The sequence below is a fragment of the Oryctolagus cuniculus genome, chromosome 21, assembly GCF_051225735.1.
Source record: "Oryctolagus cuniculus isolate XC-2025 breed Fujian yellow rabbit chromosome 21, ASM5122573v1, whole genome shotgun sequence".
Classification (NCBI taxonomy): domain Eukaryota; kingdom Metazoa; phylum Chordata; class Mammalia; order Lagomorpha; family Leporidae; genus Oryctolagus; species Oryctolagus cuniculus.
The window spans coordinates 20,546,816-20,563,799 of NC_142887.1; the positions used below are offsets into that span (position 1 = coordinate 20,546,816).

The following is a 16,984-nucleotide window of genomic DNA, read 5'->3' on the forward strand; positions in this document are numbered from 1 at the left end:
GAACTGACGCCCATATGGGAAGCTGGCACTGCAGGCTGGGGCCTTAACCTGCTGCACCACAGTTCTGGCCCCCAGTATGTTTTTCCTAGGCAGTCAGCATTCAGAATATTTCTGGATCTGCAGTGAAGGCCTGTGGCTGCTATCTTAAATGTTTCAGGTGCAGGTCAGCCCACTTATTTTTAAGATTGATTTATTTATTCAAAAGAGTTACACAGAGAGAGGGGAGGCAAAGAGAGATCCATCTGCTGGTTCACTCCCCACCATACGCCATAGCACTGGCTCCATTTATTTTCAGTAAGCCCCTTGGTTCCTTGTGCCTGGGGTGGGTAAAGCCAGGGGACCAAGAGTACAGTGCTTGCGGGGCAGAGAAGGGCTGCAGCTTACCCCTGGGGAGTACAGTACCTGTGATCCTTAGAGGTGCTGTCCCTGGGCCTCAGCTGCTGTCCCCGCCCACCAGCTGCAGAATCCTCCCTGCTGTTGGATAATTTCCTCCACAAGTGTCAAGTTCTTACTTTGGGGTAAGACTGCTCTTAGCACCCTGACAGCCGGCAAGTTCAGAGACCTCTGGAGAAATAAAAAATGTGGGCCGGCACCGCGGCTCAATAGGCTAATCCTCCGCCTAGCGGCGCCGGCACACCGGGTTCTAGTCCCGGTCGGGGCGCCGGATTCTGTCCCGGTTGCCCCTCTTCCAGGCCAGCCCTCTGCTGTGGCCAGGGAGTGCAGTGGAGGATGGCCCAGGTGCTTGGGCCCTGCACCCCATGGGAGACCAGGAAAAGCACCTGGCTCCTGGCTCCTGCCATCGGATCAGCGCGGTGCGCCGGCCGCAGCACGCCGGCCGCGGCGGCCATTGGAGGGTGAACCAACGGCAAAGGAAGACCTTTCTCTCTGTCTCTCTCTCTCACTGTCCACTCTGCCTGTCAAAAAAAAAAAAAAAAAAAAAAAAGTGACATAATTCTGCTTTAGCATTGGCTTTTTTCTGTGTTCAAAACTATTTTGTAGCCAAAAGCATTAGGGAGAAACAGTGGTTGGTACAAAGTCACCCTGAAAAGGCAACTAACTGAAAACTGCAGTAGCTGGGGTGGTTGGAAGCACTTTGTGGAGAATGAAGTCAAAATGGGTGAGAAGCGATCAGAAAGAATAGTTCTCCTAGTAGGAATCTTGGATGTTAATCTTGGCAAGACGTGGCCATAAAAGCAGGTTAGCTACGTAACAGAAATAAGAATAGCATTAGGTAACTGAATGTTTAATCAGTTCTGGCAATCAGTGGGTTAGAATGTGGTTGGCTTAGAGCCAGTTTACTGTCAAGGCTCAGCAAGTCAGTTCTGTGGTAAGCTTCACGAGGCTACAAGGTATTCTGACTGGCAGTGCAGAGGTGAGGTATGTGGAAATGGTATGCAAGCCACATTCTGTAAGGAATAATCCTGGAATCTCTGCCTCTTTGTAATGTCCCTGTAGGGCTGTTTTGGTTGTGGCCACTCCGAGTTTAGGAAAGATGTACTTGACTTCAGCCTGCCACCTGAGCTCCCACTGCTGGGTTCCAAATAATCCTTGAGTAATGAATGGGCCTTACTATATATGTAGAATATTTTGAAATTACATTAAGGTCTAGTTGGACAGCTGCATGTGAAGTAGGAATTGGTAAACTAGAGAGAAGACAACAGAATTTAGGCCTTCTGTAAATCAAGTTTCATAGTACAAAGGTAAGACTACTGCAGAAATACATTTTAGAAATCAGTGAGGGTTCCATTTGCCATACCAAACCACCTGGTTTAGACAACTCTTTGCTTTTTCTTCACCTTTAAATTATAAAACAGAAACCCTCCCCAGAGTATGTATGAGCTATGTGTGGTCACAGGCGTGTAATGAGACACTAAATGTTACAATTTATTCCATCTTCATGATCACAGACATTACAGCGCAGGGCAGGTAAACAAGGCCAAAAAAAGCAAATACCCTTTTCCCCTACAGAACCAGAAGCAGCATGTGGCATTTTTAGGGCCTGTAGTTGGCTTAATTTAATGACTCGGGCTGAATGCTGGGCTGGTGAGAGCAAACCTGCAGTGCAGGCTCCTCTCTCATGGCGACTGCAGGTTCTGCATTTCTGAGGTGCAGCATGAGCTCCAAAACCATGACCACAACACTCCTGAAGGTTTCACCTCTGAACCTGACATCTTTTGTTAAGGCAGGGAACTGGTCCTCTGTTCCCAAAGCACTGATCAAACCATGGTGCCCAGACCCCTTGTCAGAGCATTAGCTCCCTGAGAGAGAGAGAGAGACCCGGGCCTACTGCTTTGATGAAGAATGACCCCAGTACAGTGTATGTCATATCATTCGCAGCAAAAATCAAGAGGTCAGGCAACCTTGATCATCCTGGCTAGTTTATCATTATTTACCTGCAAGGTATATTTAAAGCTAACGCTAGACCAAATATTGCACCCATAGTCCCAAGAAGTTGTTCCTCTCAGCACAATGAGTTCCTGCGAGATGCTAGAGCAAGTGAGAGATCATCTCGAAGCAGAATGGTGGGTGGTTCATCCTCTTACAAGTGAGGAAGAAAACTAACCACCACATCAAATCCAATGGTCATCTTCACAATCTCAGTGGACACATCCAGGGTCCTCAGTTTCCTGATTGGAGGGGCTACAACTGCAAGGTGTCTGTCAAGGTCAAGAAGAGTTTTCAGGCTTTTCTTTGCTATGGCCCATGAACTCCAGTCCTTCAATAGGAATCTCCTTCTCCTTTATTGCTTTCTGGTGAGGGGAGAAAACACATTATAAGGTCTACACGATGCTCAAAGACCAAACTTTGTAAACAAGATGTGATGGTACAAAAGTATAATCAAGGGCTGGTGCTGTGGCATAGCAGGTAAAGCCACTGCCTGCAGTGCTGGCATCCCAAATAAGTGCCGGTTCGAGTCCTGGCTGCTCCACTTCTGATCCAGCTCCCTGCTAATGTGCCTGGCAAAGCAGTGGAGGATGGCCCAGATCCCTGGGACCCTGCACCCACGTGGGAGACCTGGAAGAAGCTCCTGGCTCTATCAACTCAGCTCCAGCCACTGCAGCTGTGGGAAGTGAACCAGTGGATGGAAGACTCTCTCTGTCTCTACCTCTCTGTGTAACTGTCTTTTCAAATAAATAAAATAAATCTTAAATTAAAATCAAACTATGCTATACAGACTCAGCCATGGGGTGGGCATTTTGCCTGGCAGCTAAGATGCCCGAGTCCCCACATCCCACACTGGGTACCTGGGTTTGATTCTCATCTCCAATTTCTAGATTCTGACTCCAGCTTCCTGCTAACGTAGATCTCAGGAGGCAACAACGATGGCTCAGGTAATTGGGCGCCTGCCACCCGGAGAAGAGAATGAGTTACCACTTCCTGGCTTTGGCTAGGTTGCAGACATTTAGGGAGTCAGCAAACAGACGGAGTGCCTCTCTCTGCCAAATAAACAGGATTCACAACCATGCTGCAGGTCATTTATTTATTTATTTATTTGAATAGCATGTGACACACAGAGATAGATCTTCCATTTGCTGGTTCCCAAATGCCTGTAACAGCTGGGGCTGGCCCAGGCTGAAGCCACGAACCAGGAGCTCCATCCAGCTCTCCCAGGTGGGTAGCAGGGACCCCAGTAACTGGCCCATCATTTGCTGCATTCCCAGCTGCATAAGCAGGACGCTGGATCTGAAGTGGGTAGCCCAGACTCAGCCAGCACTTCACCATGGGATGAAGGTGCCCCAAGCGGTGGCTTAACGTGCTGCACCACAACACCTGCCCCAAACCACACATTTATATTATTGTTTATCCAGATCACTTTTAAACAGACAGAAGTTCTATTATGAAGCAACCAAGTGTAAAACCAGAGAAATTAAAAGAGGAGTTGTGAGAAGCCATTAAAATTCAAAAATGAAACCTGAATGACAAGTCTTCCCCCTTTTCTTTGTGACAGACATGGGTACAAACATGGGTGCCAGGACTTCTTGGCTGTGACCTTGAGCCGACCTCACTTTCCTCGTCAGTAACGGGTAAAGACAGCGACCATCTCACAGTCAGTGTGAAGTTGACTTCGGTTACCCTCTTGGGAAGGCCTGGCTCAGTGCTACTGTAACTCAGAGCAGTTCCACATCCACTGAGCCTGCATGAAAATTTCATAGCCGCGGCTAAGGACTGCTTGAGACAGACATAGGCCAAGAAAAGGATTTTACGCCGGCGCCGCGGCTCACTAGGCTAATCCTCCGCCTTGCGGCGCCAGCACCCCGGGGTTCTAGTCCCGGTTGGGGCGCTGGATTCTGTCCCGGTTGCTCCTCTTCCAGGCCAGCTCTCTGCTGTGGCCCGGGAGTGCAGTGGAGGATGGCCCAGGTCCTTGGGCCCTGCACCCGCATGGGAGAAGCACCTGGCTCCTGCCATCGGATCAGCGCGGTGCGCCAGGTATGCAGCGGCCACTTGGGGGGTGAAACAACGGAAAAAGGCAGACCTTTCTCTCTGTCTCTCTCTCACTAACTTTGCCTGTCCAAAATAAACAACGGAAAAAGGCAGACCTTTCTTTCTGTCTCTCTCTCACTAACTTTGCCTGTCCAAAATAAATAAATAAATAAATAAATAAATTTGGGGGGTGAAACAACGGAAAAAGGCAGACCTTTCTCTCTGTCTCTCTCTCACTAACTTTGCCTGTCCAAAATAAACAACGGAAAAAGGCAGACCTTTCTCTCTGTCTGTCTCTCACTAACTTTGCCTGTCCAAAATAAATAAATAAATAAAAAGAAAGAAAGAAAGAAAGAAAGAAAGAAAGAAAGAAAGAATTTTAACAACAAAACGATGGGATCTTCCAGAAAGAAAGAAAGAAAGAAAGAAAGAAAGAAAGAAAGAAAGAAAGAAAGAAAGAAAGAAAGAATTTTAACAACAAAACGATGGGATCTTCCATAGTGCCTAAAAGCTGGAGAAAGACTAACCCTCTGAGCTGTCAGCCGCTCTCAATATTGGTTGAGGGTCAGGTTTTGGCTAAGCGGCTAAGCTGCTAAGACGACCGCGTCCCATTATCTGGGTGCCCGGGTTCGTTTTGCTCCAATGCAGACCCTAGAGGCAGCGGTGATGGTTCAAGTAACTGGGTTCCTGTGTCCCAGCCGGGAGACCTGCACTGAGTTCCCAGCTCCAGCCCAACCCGTTAATTCTGAGTGTCGTTTGCCATGGACAAATTACGAACAACTCTGCCCACTGTGTAAGTTTGGAATAAGCACCAAACGAGCCAAAGGATGTCACTGTGCTCTATAAAAAGCAAAACACTGCGAAAATATGTACTTGGCCTTTCAGCGAGGCACCCAGGCGGCTTCGGTGCTGATGGGCGGGGAGAGGGCTCCTGCCGCTGCCCTCACTACGGCCCTCATCCCCGCTCTCGGTTCCAGCCACGGCAAGACGTAAGCAATGTGGCGGAGCCCACGGCAGAGAGCACGGGACGTGGGTCGGCGGCTCACCTGAACGCACTGCTGGTAACGCTTGAAGAGGTCGGTGCACGGGTCCCCAGAGCCGTCCCCCTTGAGGAACTTCTCAGCAAACCAGCGATTGAAGCACTGGTCGTACTCGCGCTTCATGTCTGTACACGCCTCCCCAACGCTGTTCATGGCGATGGCTGCGAAGGAGGCGGCAGGGGCGCACCCTGATGGCGTCACATTAAGCGCGTCGCTCGGCCTTACGGGTGGCGCACTACGGGTGCCGGGAAGGGGAGACATGTGGGCGCGGGCAGTACGGCTGGGCCTTCGGGCTCCCCTGGGTGGGTTCCGGGCTTTCACCGCCAAGGCGGATGCTCAGGTAAAGGCCCGGGACGTCTAGGCGGGTGGCGGAGCGGGCCGCGTCCGTGTGACCCACCCTCCCCGATTCATTCCCCAGGGAAGTGGCCGGGTGACGGCCGAGGTGATCGAGCACCTGGAGCGTCTAGCGCTCGTGGACTTCGGCAGTCAGGAGGCCGTAGCGCGGCTGGAGAAAGCCATCGCCTTCGCCGACCGGCTGCGCCAGGTGGACACGGACGGCGTGGAGCCCATGGAGTCGGTCCTGGAGGACAGGTAAGCTCGCGGCTGCGGCCCCCCGGCCTGGACGGAGGCACCCCCGCAGGCCGCTGCAGGTGGCGGCTGGAGCCCCCGTTTCACAGCGACATGTGTTCATTATGCATGCTGTCACTCCCGCTTACAATCCCCGCGCCCGCCCAACGTAAGCGGGAGCAAAATCCGAACGGCCGCTCCTCGCCGTGGAGGCACCTCCCCCTGGGGTCTCACACACTGTGCTGCCACTAGGCTGGCTTCCCCGACTGCTTCCGCGACCGGCCGGGTCGGCTCTCATTTGTGCATTCTGCCTTCCGGAGTTTGCACGGCTGGCTCCTCCTTCCTTGGCTCTTTGACCTCGGCTTATCTCCTCAGAGTGGCCCCCTGGCACTCCGAATCCCCTCTCCCCTTCCAGTCACCAACTCTGTCTCGTTGGGGGTTTCCTGCGTTGATTTGTTGTCGTTATTATTACAGTGTGAGTTCACTGAGCTGCTTGCTGTCTCGAGATCTTATGCATTTTCTGATGTACTGATTCCCTAAGGAAGTATCTGTGAAAGTGCAGCAAGACGCAGGCACAAGCCCATGGCAAACCTTTCAGAACACGAAAAACAGGACCCAGAAACAACCTAAACAAATGGCAAATACACACTTCCACAATGGAATATTCAGCAGTTTAAAAATAACGAAACAACTACATGTTATTTGTGTGTATCGCGTATCAGCCTACAAATAGCATCATATACGCTGCCATGGAGAAGTCTCTGAGACATGCCTATTTTTTTTTTAAAGGCAGCATTAGAGCAGTACTCTTTGGGGCCCTTGTGGTGGTGCAGCAGGTGAAGCCGCTGCTTGTGACACTTCCAGTCCCAGCTGCCTGCTAGCGTGCATGGGAAGGCAGCAGAAGGTGGCCCAAGTACTTGAGCCCCTGCCACCCACGTAGGAGACCCAGACGGGAGTTCCAGGCTCCTGGCTGCAGCCTGGCCCAGCCCTGGCTGTTGTGGCTGTTTGAGGAGTGGACCAGCAGATGGAAGCTCTCTCTCCCTGTCTCTTTGAAATAAGTAATATCTGTCTTTGAAATAGATAATAAATCCTTTTAAAAACCCAGTACACATTGCTTCTTGGCCTTTTGGCTAAGATCAAGTGTAGAAATCAGCACTGTTCATACCATATGTGTAGTCTACATCTGCTGGTGTATAATTAAGTTGTGTTCCCCAGAAGCAAATGCAAGAAATTCACAAAATGATTAATTCATGGGAATGTTAAGGAAACTTTGTTTTTGTTGAAGATATATTTATTTACTTGAAAGAGTTACAGATAAGCAGAGGCAGAGAGAGGGAGGGAGGGAGAGAGAGGGTTCACTCACTCCTGGTTCACTCCCCAGATGGCCGCAATGGCCGGAGCTGGGCTGATCCAAAGCCAGGAGCAGGAGCCTCTTCCAGGTGCAGGGGCTCAAGCACTTGGGCTGTCTTCTACTGCTTTCCCAGGCACAATAGCAGGGAGTTGGATCGGAAGTGCAGCAGCTGGGACTCCCACATGGGATGCCAGCATTGCAGGCGGTGGCTTTACCTGCTACACCACAGCGCCGGCCCCCACACATAATGTGCCTGAGAGCAGCAGTATCAGTGAGTGAAGTAGCGCAGTGTCATGCAGTGGGGACAGGTGACTTGCTGACAAAGCAGCTGTGAACAGCAGGAGCGGTTTCCGCCCACCTCTACCAACTGCTGCCAGATCTTAATTTGAAAGGAAGCGCCTTCCTGGGGAAAGCTGCTTCCCAGCAGCACACTTGATTTGCTGTCGGGGGCTACAGCTGCTTGGACAGGAGGATGGGTGACTTGCTGTGCTCCCTCCCCCAGAGTCAGGCCGGATGTTAGTCCCCAAACACTTAACAGAACTGAGCAGAAACTTAACTCAATTATGGTGCTGGGTGGCGGGGCCCTGGGTGATTAAGTTAGGTCATTAGGATGGAGCCCTGACTGGAGTCCTGGTGGCCTTGTAAAGGGTCAGACAAATCAGATCAACACAGACATAGCTGCTGAACTGGGGACCCACCTGATCCTGGACTGTGAACCTCAGGCCCATAAACCAAAATAAACTTTGTCTATAAAGCAGCCTGTCTCTGGTAATTTGTTATAAAGTCAACTACTACATAGCTCATAATCATAGGGACAGTTGACAACTATCCTAGCCTTTTCTTGGTAGAAATAATAGACAAAAGCAGTCCTAACTGCAAGTGGACGCAAGGAAGATTCGCTGCCTTTGGCTAGTGAACAGGCCCAGCCAGACGATCTGCGACTACATTCTTTGTGTGAGTCTTGGCTTCCTAACTGCCACGCTTTCTTCCAACCTTTCTTCTTCCTTGCAATCTGGCACTCGGGTCTGGCCGGGGCAGTGAATCTGCTATTACACTGCACTTCAAAATGGGAATCTGATTTTCATTCTGTGGCCTGCGTCCTGGAGGTTTCACACTGCTCCTTAGGGTGAAGACAGCATCAATGGAGCCTGCAGGGAGTCATCAAACCTAGCCTTTCAGTTCTTCATGCGCTCTCCTTCCTAGAATTCCGGCCTGGCCTTCACTCCCACCACTCCTCTTTTTGTCTACTTCAAATTTCAAATGCCACCTCCTTAAGAAGTCTTTTTTTTTTTTCTCAAGATTTGAAAAGAGAGAGATCTTCCATCTGCTGATTCACTTCTCAAATATGGCCACAACGGCCAGGGCTGGGCCAGGTGGAAGCCAGGAGCTCCATCCTAGTCTCCCACGTGGACAGCAAGGGCCCAAGCACTTGGTTCATTTCCTGCTGCCTTCACAAGTACATTAGCAGTTAACTAGATGGGAAGGGCAGCAACCAGGATTCTACTGGGGCTCCTGATATGGGATGCCAGCATCGCAGGTGGCTTAACCTGGTGCACCACATTGCTGGCCCCTTCATTGTACTGAATTAGGTTCTTTCAGGACATGTGACTCTTCATGGTATTCAGTAAGTACAATACACCTATTCACACATCTATTTGAGTGACACCTGATTTCTCTGCTCCTCTCCTGTTCATCTGTGTTCTTGGGAGCATGTCTATTTCTGCTCATGTTTGCAATGTGTAACACCAAATAGATACTCAGTAAACATTTACTGAAAGACTGTTCTTTATTAGTATCTTTGGGAAAGGAAGGAACAGAAGCCTGAAGAGGAGTCAGAATCTTCCATCACCTAGAGGGTAACTATAAAGAAATAAAATCAGGGGCCAGTGTTGTGGCTTAGTGGGTTAAGCTGCCAGCTGCAACATCAGCATCTCAGGTGGGTGCTGGTTCGAGTCCTAGCTGCTGCACTGCCAATCCAGCTCCCTGCTAATGTGCTTGGGAGGGCAGTGGAAGATGGCCCAAGTCCTTGGGTCCCTGCACCCAGGTGGGAAACCCAGATGAAGCTCCTAGCTTCGGCTTGGCCCATACCTGAGTTTGCAGCCATTTGGGGAGTCAACCAGCAGATGGAAGACATCTCTAACTGTGCCTTTCAAATGAGTAAATTTTTAAAAATTACAGAGGGAGGGGCTGACACTGATGTAGCAGGTAAAGCCACCACCTGGAGCGCCAGCATCCTGTATGGGCACCAGTTTGAGTCTTGGCTGTTCTACTTCTGATCTAGCTCTCTGCTATGGCCTGGGAAAGCAGTAGAAGATGGCCCAAGTGCTTAGGCCCTTGCACTCGCATGGGAGACCCAGAAACAGCTCCTGGCTCCCAAAAGACCGACCCAGTTGCAGCCATTTAGGGAGTGAACCAGTGGATAGAAGTCTCTCTCTCTCTCTCTCTGCCTCTCTGTAACTCTGCCTTTTAAATAAATGAATAATTAAAAAAAAATACAAAGGGAATTTGTGAAAAAGATGAGGGATCTGGATCTACTAGCTGGGATCTCAACTTGGCATTCAGTGATTTGCACCTTCTGTATATTAGAAAACCAGTTTGTGTTAGTAATTCACATTCAGTTTTTCTTTTTTTAATGCGAATTTATTTTCATCTATTTGAAAGGCAGAGATAGAGATCAATTGACCTTGCATCTGCTGGTTCACTCCCCAAATGTCCTAAAAAGCCATAGTCAAGAGCCCCGAACTCCATCCAGGTCTCCCATGTGGGTGACAGGAACCCAAGCACTTGGGCCATCATTTGCTGACTCTTGGGATGTATTAATAGTAAGCTAACGGAGCTGGCTGGTTAGCTCAGTTGGTTAGAGTGTGGTGCTAATAGTAAGCTAGATTAGTGGCATGTAGGCATTCAAAGTGGCAGGGTTTTTAAAGATTTATTTGAAAGCAGAGCAAGAGAGGGATAGAAATATCTTCTATCCACTGGTTCTCCCTAAGTGGCCACAATAGTCAGTTCTGTGCCAGGCCTAAACCAGGAACTAGGAATTCCATCCTGGTTGATCCCCCATGTGGGTGGCAGGAGCCCAAACTGGGCCATCATCTGCTGCTTTCCCAGGCACATTAGCAGAAAGCTGGATTGGAAGCAGAGCAGCCAGAACTTTGCAATATGGGACATTAGTGTTGCACAGCCTAACTCTGTGCCACAACACCAGCCCCCATTAATAATTTTAATATGACATTAGTAGGATTTTAGTGTTTTTTTTTTTTTTTAAGATTTATTTATTTACTTGAAAGGCAAGGGTTACAGAAAGAGAGGAAGAGACACACAGGTATCTTCCATCCATTTGTTCACTCCCCAGATGGCCACAACAGCTGGGCCAGCCCAGGCCAAAGCCAGGAACCAGGAGCTTTATCCAGGTTTCCGACATGAGTGGCAGGGGCCCAGGTACTTGGGTGATCCTTTACTGCTATTCCCAGGCCTTTAGTAGGGAGCTAGATCAGAAGTAGAGCAGCCGGGACTTGAACTGGTGCCCAAATGGATAGTAGGCAGCAGCTTTACACTACAATGCCAACCCTAGGATTTTAATGTTTTGAACATACTACCTCTCAGAATTTGGAATGAACTCAGATAAAGTGAAGACAGGTATTAAATAGTTTTGAGCAACAGACATAATAGAAATCTGTACATGAGTAACATCATTTGGCTTGATAGAAAGCATTAAAAAAAAATAGCATGCTTACATGCCAGGAACTAAAAATTTATATATATTATCAAAGTTATCAAATACAACCCTGGAAGGTAAATGTACATTTTATGGGAGAAACTGGAGCACAGAAAGTGTACATAACATGGCTAACCTTTCACAAGTAGTAGGAAGCTAAACCAGGATTTGGGACCCATAGTCTGCTCTCAAGTGCTGCTCTAGCTATGCCTATTAATATCATCCTCTAGAAACTGCTCTTTCATCTCAATCCAGAGACTGACTTTGTCTGCAAGCCAGAGTTAGAGAAGGCAGAGACAAAGAGACAAAGCCAGAGATCTTCCATCCACTGGTTCACACTCTTAATGGCCACAACAGCCAGGGCTGGGCCCGACCAAAGCCAGGCTCCTGGAATTTTATCCGGGTCTCCTACGTAAGTGCAGAGGCCCAAGCACTTGGGACGTTTTCCACCAGGCACATTAGCAGGGAGCTGGACCAGAAATGGAGCAGCGGGACATGAACTGGCACTCATTTGGGATGCCAGCAACACAGGCGGCGGCTGAACCCGTTACACCACCCCGCCGGCCCAGACTTTGTTTACGGCATCTCTGCAGCTACATACTTGAATGCTCAGGGTGTCCCAGAGCCTTAAACCAAAAACATACAACCAAACTGATGAATTCATATTACAGTTTGATTCACTTAGTATGCAGGGAAAAGGCTGGAAGGGGAACCTGCCCACAGAAGCTACTCCTGCCAGTCAGCTACCAGGGAAGAGGCAAGAACAAAAGCAGTGGTAGAACTGTCCATCACCCAGTCCAAGGGCTGACAGCACCACGCACCAAGTCATTCTATCTTCCTGCTGCCATGGCACTCTGTGTGCCTTTTTAAAAAGTAGTATTTCCCAATTACTGGCTTAAGGGAGTTGTATGTGAGCTTTGGCATGCAAGGAGTTCCAGCTCACAGGCTTCCTCATTTGAAGCATGAACAGTCTCGGAAATATTTTTAATTCTCCCAATTGCACAGATTAGTTCCAATGCATAGAAGAAAGATTGACTATCAAAACAGGTATCTTGGGAGAACTGGGGTATCTTCTCTTATAGGATCTTCACTGAAGACGACAGGTGAGGCAGAATTTAGTCAATCTGCCCTGGACCTGGAGAGCTCATCTGGTCCTGTTTGTCTTGTACATGATTCTCAAGCCCAGGAAGGGTAAGCAGCTGGCCAAGTGAGGGGTCTGCTTAGTGTGTCAGAGACCCTAGGTTCAGCAACCCAATGAAGAAAACGGAGGCAGGGGTCTATTCTAGGAAGCACACCTTTATAATCAGTAATTAAACAAAAATGTGTGGGATTTAAAGGGACGAATTTTGTTTTTCTGGAAATTTCACTTATATAGGAAGTTCAATACTCAATAAGTGAGTAAATCAATTGCTCTCAGATCTATGGGAAGTAGCTCTTAACCCTGTTAGCAGTAGAGAAAGATTACTTTGTTAGAATCAAATGCTAAGCAGGTCAAGAGCATCTCGTTTTGAAAGACTGATGGGAACAGAGGTATACAGGGGTGCAGGCACCACTCAGCACCTACCTTACTGCCGTAAGAATGCAGGCCCAGCATCATCAGACCTTACTTTTTAAATTATCATTTCACTTAAATCTTCCCACTGAAAGTGAAACAATCAGTAAGAATATACTGAGATTTGAATTCAGCTTGAGCTCCTAGCCATTTTGTTAGTCCAAAAAAAAAAAAAAAAAATTGAATCTAGTGGTTACCACTGAATGGCACAATTAGGATTTTAATTTTATTCTCCAAGTTTTCTTAAATTAATGTGTAATGCCTGTGTGGTTAAAAAAATTGATGCAACTCACTTCTTAAAAAAATTTTTGAGAGGCACAAAAGACACAGGTCCCATCTGCTCATTCCCTGCCCCCAAACACCTGCAAGGGGCACTGTTAGGATGGGTCAAAGCCAGCAGTCAGGAACCCAATTACTAGGATTATCACTGCTGCCTCCCAGGGTCTACATTATGAAGTCAGAAACCAGAAACTGTGCACAGCTACTCTCATGCGGACGTTGTTAGGCTTAACACCTACCCTAACCCTGATTTAAGGTCTAGAAAGATCACTTATTCAAGGCCACAGTTAAGACAGTGCCATATCCTAGAATGGCCTCCAGCTCTTCTCCCTTTATATGGTATTTATTGTGTCTAGTTCTGAGATGGGGGCCACAAAAAGGAGAACTAGTCCTTTCCTAAAAAGAATCTTGTGAGAAAGGTCATGTGCGACCTTTGTCCAGATGTTCATGTCACATTCTTGCCCCTTTGGGACACAACTCAAACCCCATTAGGACTAGCTTCAGCCTGTGCCCCACTCAAAGCAGGAGTGGCTGCTCCCAGATCACTGTTTAGGAGACTGCTGGTATTGTAGCTGCAGTATTGGGAAGCAGGCTGAGACCTCTCATCAGCAATCTTTATTCCTTTAAACAAAGAAGCCTCATGTATATGTTCAAGCTCCTGGTTGGTTTTACCAGTTTGCCATCTGGGTACCTTGAGTGAAGCCACAAGGCTCAGAGAACAATGGAAGCCTTTTTATTTTCTTTTTTTAAGATTTATTTATTTGAAAGGCAGCGTTACAAAGAGAGGGAGAGAGGGAGTGAGGGAGAAGAAGAGACAGAAAATCTTCCATCCGCTGGTTCATTCCCCAAATGGCTGCAATGACCAGAGCTGGGCCAGGAGTCAAGTTTTATCCAGGTCTCCTAAATGGATGCAGGGGCCTAAGCACTTGGGCCACCTTCCGCTGCTTTCCCAGGAGCATTAGTAGGAAGCTACATTGGAAGTGGGCAGCCAGGATTTAAACCAGTCTCCATATGGGATGCTGGTTTCACAGGTGGTGGTTTAACCTGCTACACCACAATGCCAGCCCAATTTAAGCCACGTCTGCCACATTCTTGCCCAACGGCAGGTACTTCTGTATCAACTCAGATGGCTGGAGTGAAAAAAGCAGCTTAGTGAAAAATGAGCTTAGATCCCAGTGCTGTCCTTATGAGCCAGTGTCCCTCCCATCTCTGCTTAGGCTTCTAGCTTCCTTTTCTACCCTGGGCAAGCCAACCTACGGCTTGCCCAACTTCTGGCCTGCCTCTGTTTACAGTGGTTCCTGCTGCACCTGCCAGGAGGTCTGTTTCCCATCCTTTAGCACTACCACCCTCTGTTCTAAACAGATGCTCTTCACCCAGGCTGGCCAGGTACCCTACTATTCCCTTGGCAGGCTTTGCTTCTGTTAGATTTAATATACAGTACTATAATTACCTTTATACCTGTTTCTGCCAAAAGTAACTTGCCCATAGTGATCACCCAAAAATATTTGTTAAACATATCAATTCCAAGGAATAATTACCACTTACCTCACTGGGTTGCCAGGACAATCTATAAACTGTAGACGGTTGTTTGGTCTACTGCTGACCACAGCTTCTCTATCTCTGAGCAGTGACCATAACTCAAGAACATGATGCTCCCCGTTCTCCCATTCTTGACCCTCTCCACCAATCCCTAGAATCCCCGCTGTCTGAGAAGGTAACCTTGAGCTTCTGGCTTTGTAGATGTCTATACTTGAGATCCGACAATGTAGTAGAAGGCAACTGTGCTGAAGAACTACTACAAAACTCCCATCGCGTCGTGGAGGAGTATTTTGTGGCCCCCCCAGGTACGTGTTGCCCAGAGTGGTTTACCAGTCCAGATAGTCTCACAGTGACCTAAGGAATGAAGTAGGAACTGTGAGGACCAAAGATGCTATGTGAAGGCATTTTGAGAAGGACAAAATGCATACAGATGGTGGCATGAAAGTGGCAGTAGAGTACCCGGGTTATACTCACCTCTAGACCCCAGCTGGTAACAAGAATGTACAAAATGGCACTGGGGGTGGGGAGGCACAGTGGGGGGCAGATCTGAGCTCAAGCTCTGCCCAAAGCTCTACCTGCATTCAGGGCTTCTTATTTTGTGCCAGGGAGAAAGTGACCCCGTTTTCCCAGACTGCCTGGATACCTGGCATTTTTGTGTGATACTTCCCACATTTTCACTGTTGACAACCAATTCAAAAATTTTACAAGATGCCATGCAGGCCAAATAAAGCAGCCTGTGAGCTAGTATGGCTCTGCACTGCTTGCCTCTTTGGGATATTTTAAATGGAAGCCTTAAAATAACTGGGCCAATGGTAAAACCCAGTACTTGGGTAGGCTGACTGTTGCTATCTCCTCTGCAGAGGGGTGAGCATTCAGAGCGGCTGTACCCTCTGGCATTTGGGACTAGGACTACCAAAGCACTCCAGAAAACTGCTTTCCAAATGCCAGCTTCCAGTTCAGGCTATCCCCTGGGCAAGAACCTCCACCTAAAACACCAACTCTTCCCCAAGACCAACGAGTTAAAGGAAAGCTCTGATTGAAGGAAGGATAGGAAGCAAAGCTGGCAAACTGTTGAGCTAAACTGGGGTAAGGAACCTTTTTCTGCCAAGAGCCATTTGGATTTATAACATCATTCACGGGCCATACAACATTATCAACTTAAAAATTACTACAGATCTACTGGACTTCAAATTCCACATGCAGTTGCCTTGGCAAGGAAACAACACATGTTCTCTATCCCTGAGCTAAACTCTTGTAAGCATGGCTGACTGACCTGTAAACTGTCGAGAGAAATAAGATTTGATGATCTCTCCATCTCAGGGCCTGATTATTGCTGCTTCATACATACATTCTATCTCCCAAACAGAACCTTGCTTCAGACTTTGCTTCTTGAAACAAACGTAGTAGTGGTTTTTCCTTCCACTCTTATCTGCATATACCCGGCTAATTAACCTGTCTACACTTTTTTTAAAATTTTTTATTTTTTTAATTTTTGACAGGCAGAGTGGACAGTGAGAGAGAAAGACAGAGAAAGGTCTTCCTTTTGCCGTTGGTTCACCCTCCAATGGCCGCCGCAGCCGGTGCACTGCGGCTGGCGCACCGCACTGATCCGAAGCCAGGAGCCAGGTGCTTTTCCTGGTCTCCCATGGGGTGCAGGGCCCAAGCACTTGGGCCATCCTCCACTGCACTCCCTGGCCATAGCAGAGAGCTGGCCTGGAAGAGGAGCAACCGGGACAGAATCCGGCGCCCCGACCAGGACTAGAACCCGGTGTGCTGGCGCCACAAGGCGGAGGATTAGCCTATTGAGCCACGGCGCTGGCCCACTTTTTTTTTTTAATAATATGCATTGACTTGCCTTCACTTATGATTGGGATTAAGTTAGAAAAACAGGATACTATCTACCCTTATTAACTGCTTATTTTCCAGACTGACCAAGTGATTTGTTAGCTTCCTTGAGCCAGTTAGGTAGCAGGCTCAGCTATAACTTTCTCTCTTGTTGCTGTTTTCAATCAGGTAATATCCCTTTGCCAAAGCTGGATGAACAAGAGTCCTTCCCACACAACTGATCAGCTATTTTGGGAAGGGAGCACCCTGCGAACATGTGGAAGCACAATGATGGAATTTTATTGTAAACACTAATGTTCCCATTTCCTTCAGTCACCTGAAAAAAATGGATACATTTCTTAATCAACTCTTCTGAAGATGGAATTGGAAAAGACCTAGCAAAAATGAAGCAATGAGTTCCTGGTGCTAATGGAAGTAAAAGAGCAAAAGCTTCCAAGGAAATGGATCGAGTATTTCACTTAGAGGCCTGTTCAGTATGGAAAACATTATTCTCCCTTATCTCCCTCTAAAAAGACTGTCTACCAAACTGCATAAGTAGCTTTTCTGTTTAAGTAACTGGAAGGCAGAGCACTTGACCACTGTGTGACAATCTCAACTGTCATTTTCACTGCTGTTTCTGTGGACTCAAGCAGCTGTATCTCTATTAAACATAACTTGAATTTGCTTGTGGGTAC

General features: G+C 48.0%; 2 protein-coding genes and 1 long non-coding RNA gene across 4 annotated transcripts; 1 reads left to right on the plus strand and 2 right to left on the minus strand.

The window, feature by feature from the left end:
* Nucleotides 1-1,863: 1,863 nt before the first annotated feature.
* On the minus strand, nucleotides 1,864-5,639 carry TRIAP1 (TP53 regulated inhibitor of apoptosis 1). The gene is made up of 2 exons (XM_017349516.4): nucleotides 5,469-5,639; nucleotides 1,864-2,750 (listed from the first exon to the last, which is right to left on the minus strand). The coding sequence occupies exons 1-2, from the start codon at nucleotides 5,613-5,615 to the stop codon at nucleotides 2,667-2,669; spliced, it is 231 nt and encodes a 76-aa protein (XP_017205005.1). The 5' UTR covers nucleotides 5,616-5,639; the 3' UTR covers nucleotides 1,864-2,666.
* A 55-nt stretch (nucleotides 5,640-5,694) lies between these two features.
* GATC (glutamyl-tRNA amidotransferase subunit C) lies at nucleotides 5,695-16,973 on the plus strand. 2 transcript variants are annotated; one of them, XM_002719791.6, is made up of 4 exons: nucleotides 5,695-5,802; nucleotides 5,881-6,053; nucleotides 14,667-14,770; nucleotides 16,479-16,973. In XM_002719791.6, exons 1-4 carry the CDS (start codon nucleotides 5,722-5,724, stop codon nucleotides 16,529-16,531), a joined length of 411 nt encoding a protein of 136 aa, XP_002719837.5. In that variant the 5' UTR covers nucleotides 5,695-5,721; the 3' UTR covers nucleotides 16,532-16,973. The 2 variants fall into 2 exon arrangements, with proteins under 2 accessions (XP_002719837.5, XP_089179416.1); XM_089323290.1 differs by lacking the exon at nucleotides 14,667-14,770.
* On the minus strand, nucleotides 13,657-14,608 carry LOC149119849 (uncharacterized). The gene is made up of 2 exons (XR_016227248.1): nucleotides 14,472-14,608; nucleotides 13,657-13,826 (listed from the first exon to the last, which is right to left on the minus strand). It is a non-coding gene; the product is annotated as an uncharacterized LOC149119849 (long non-coding RNA).
* Nucleotides 16,974-16,984: the final 11 nt, after the last annotated feature.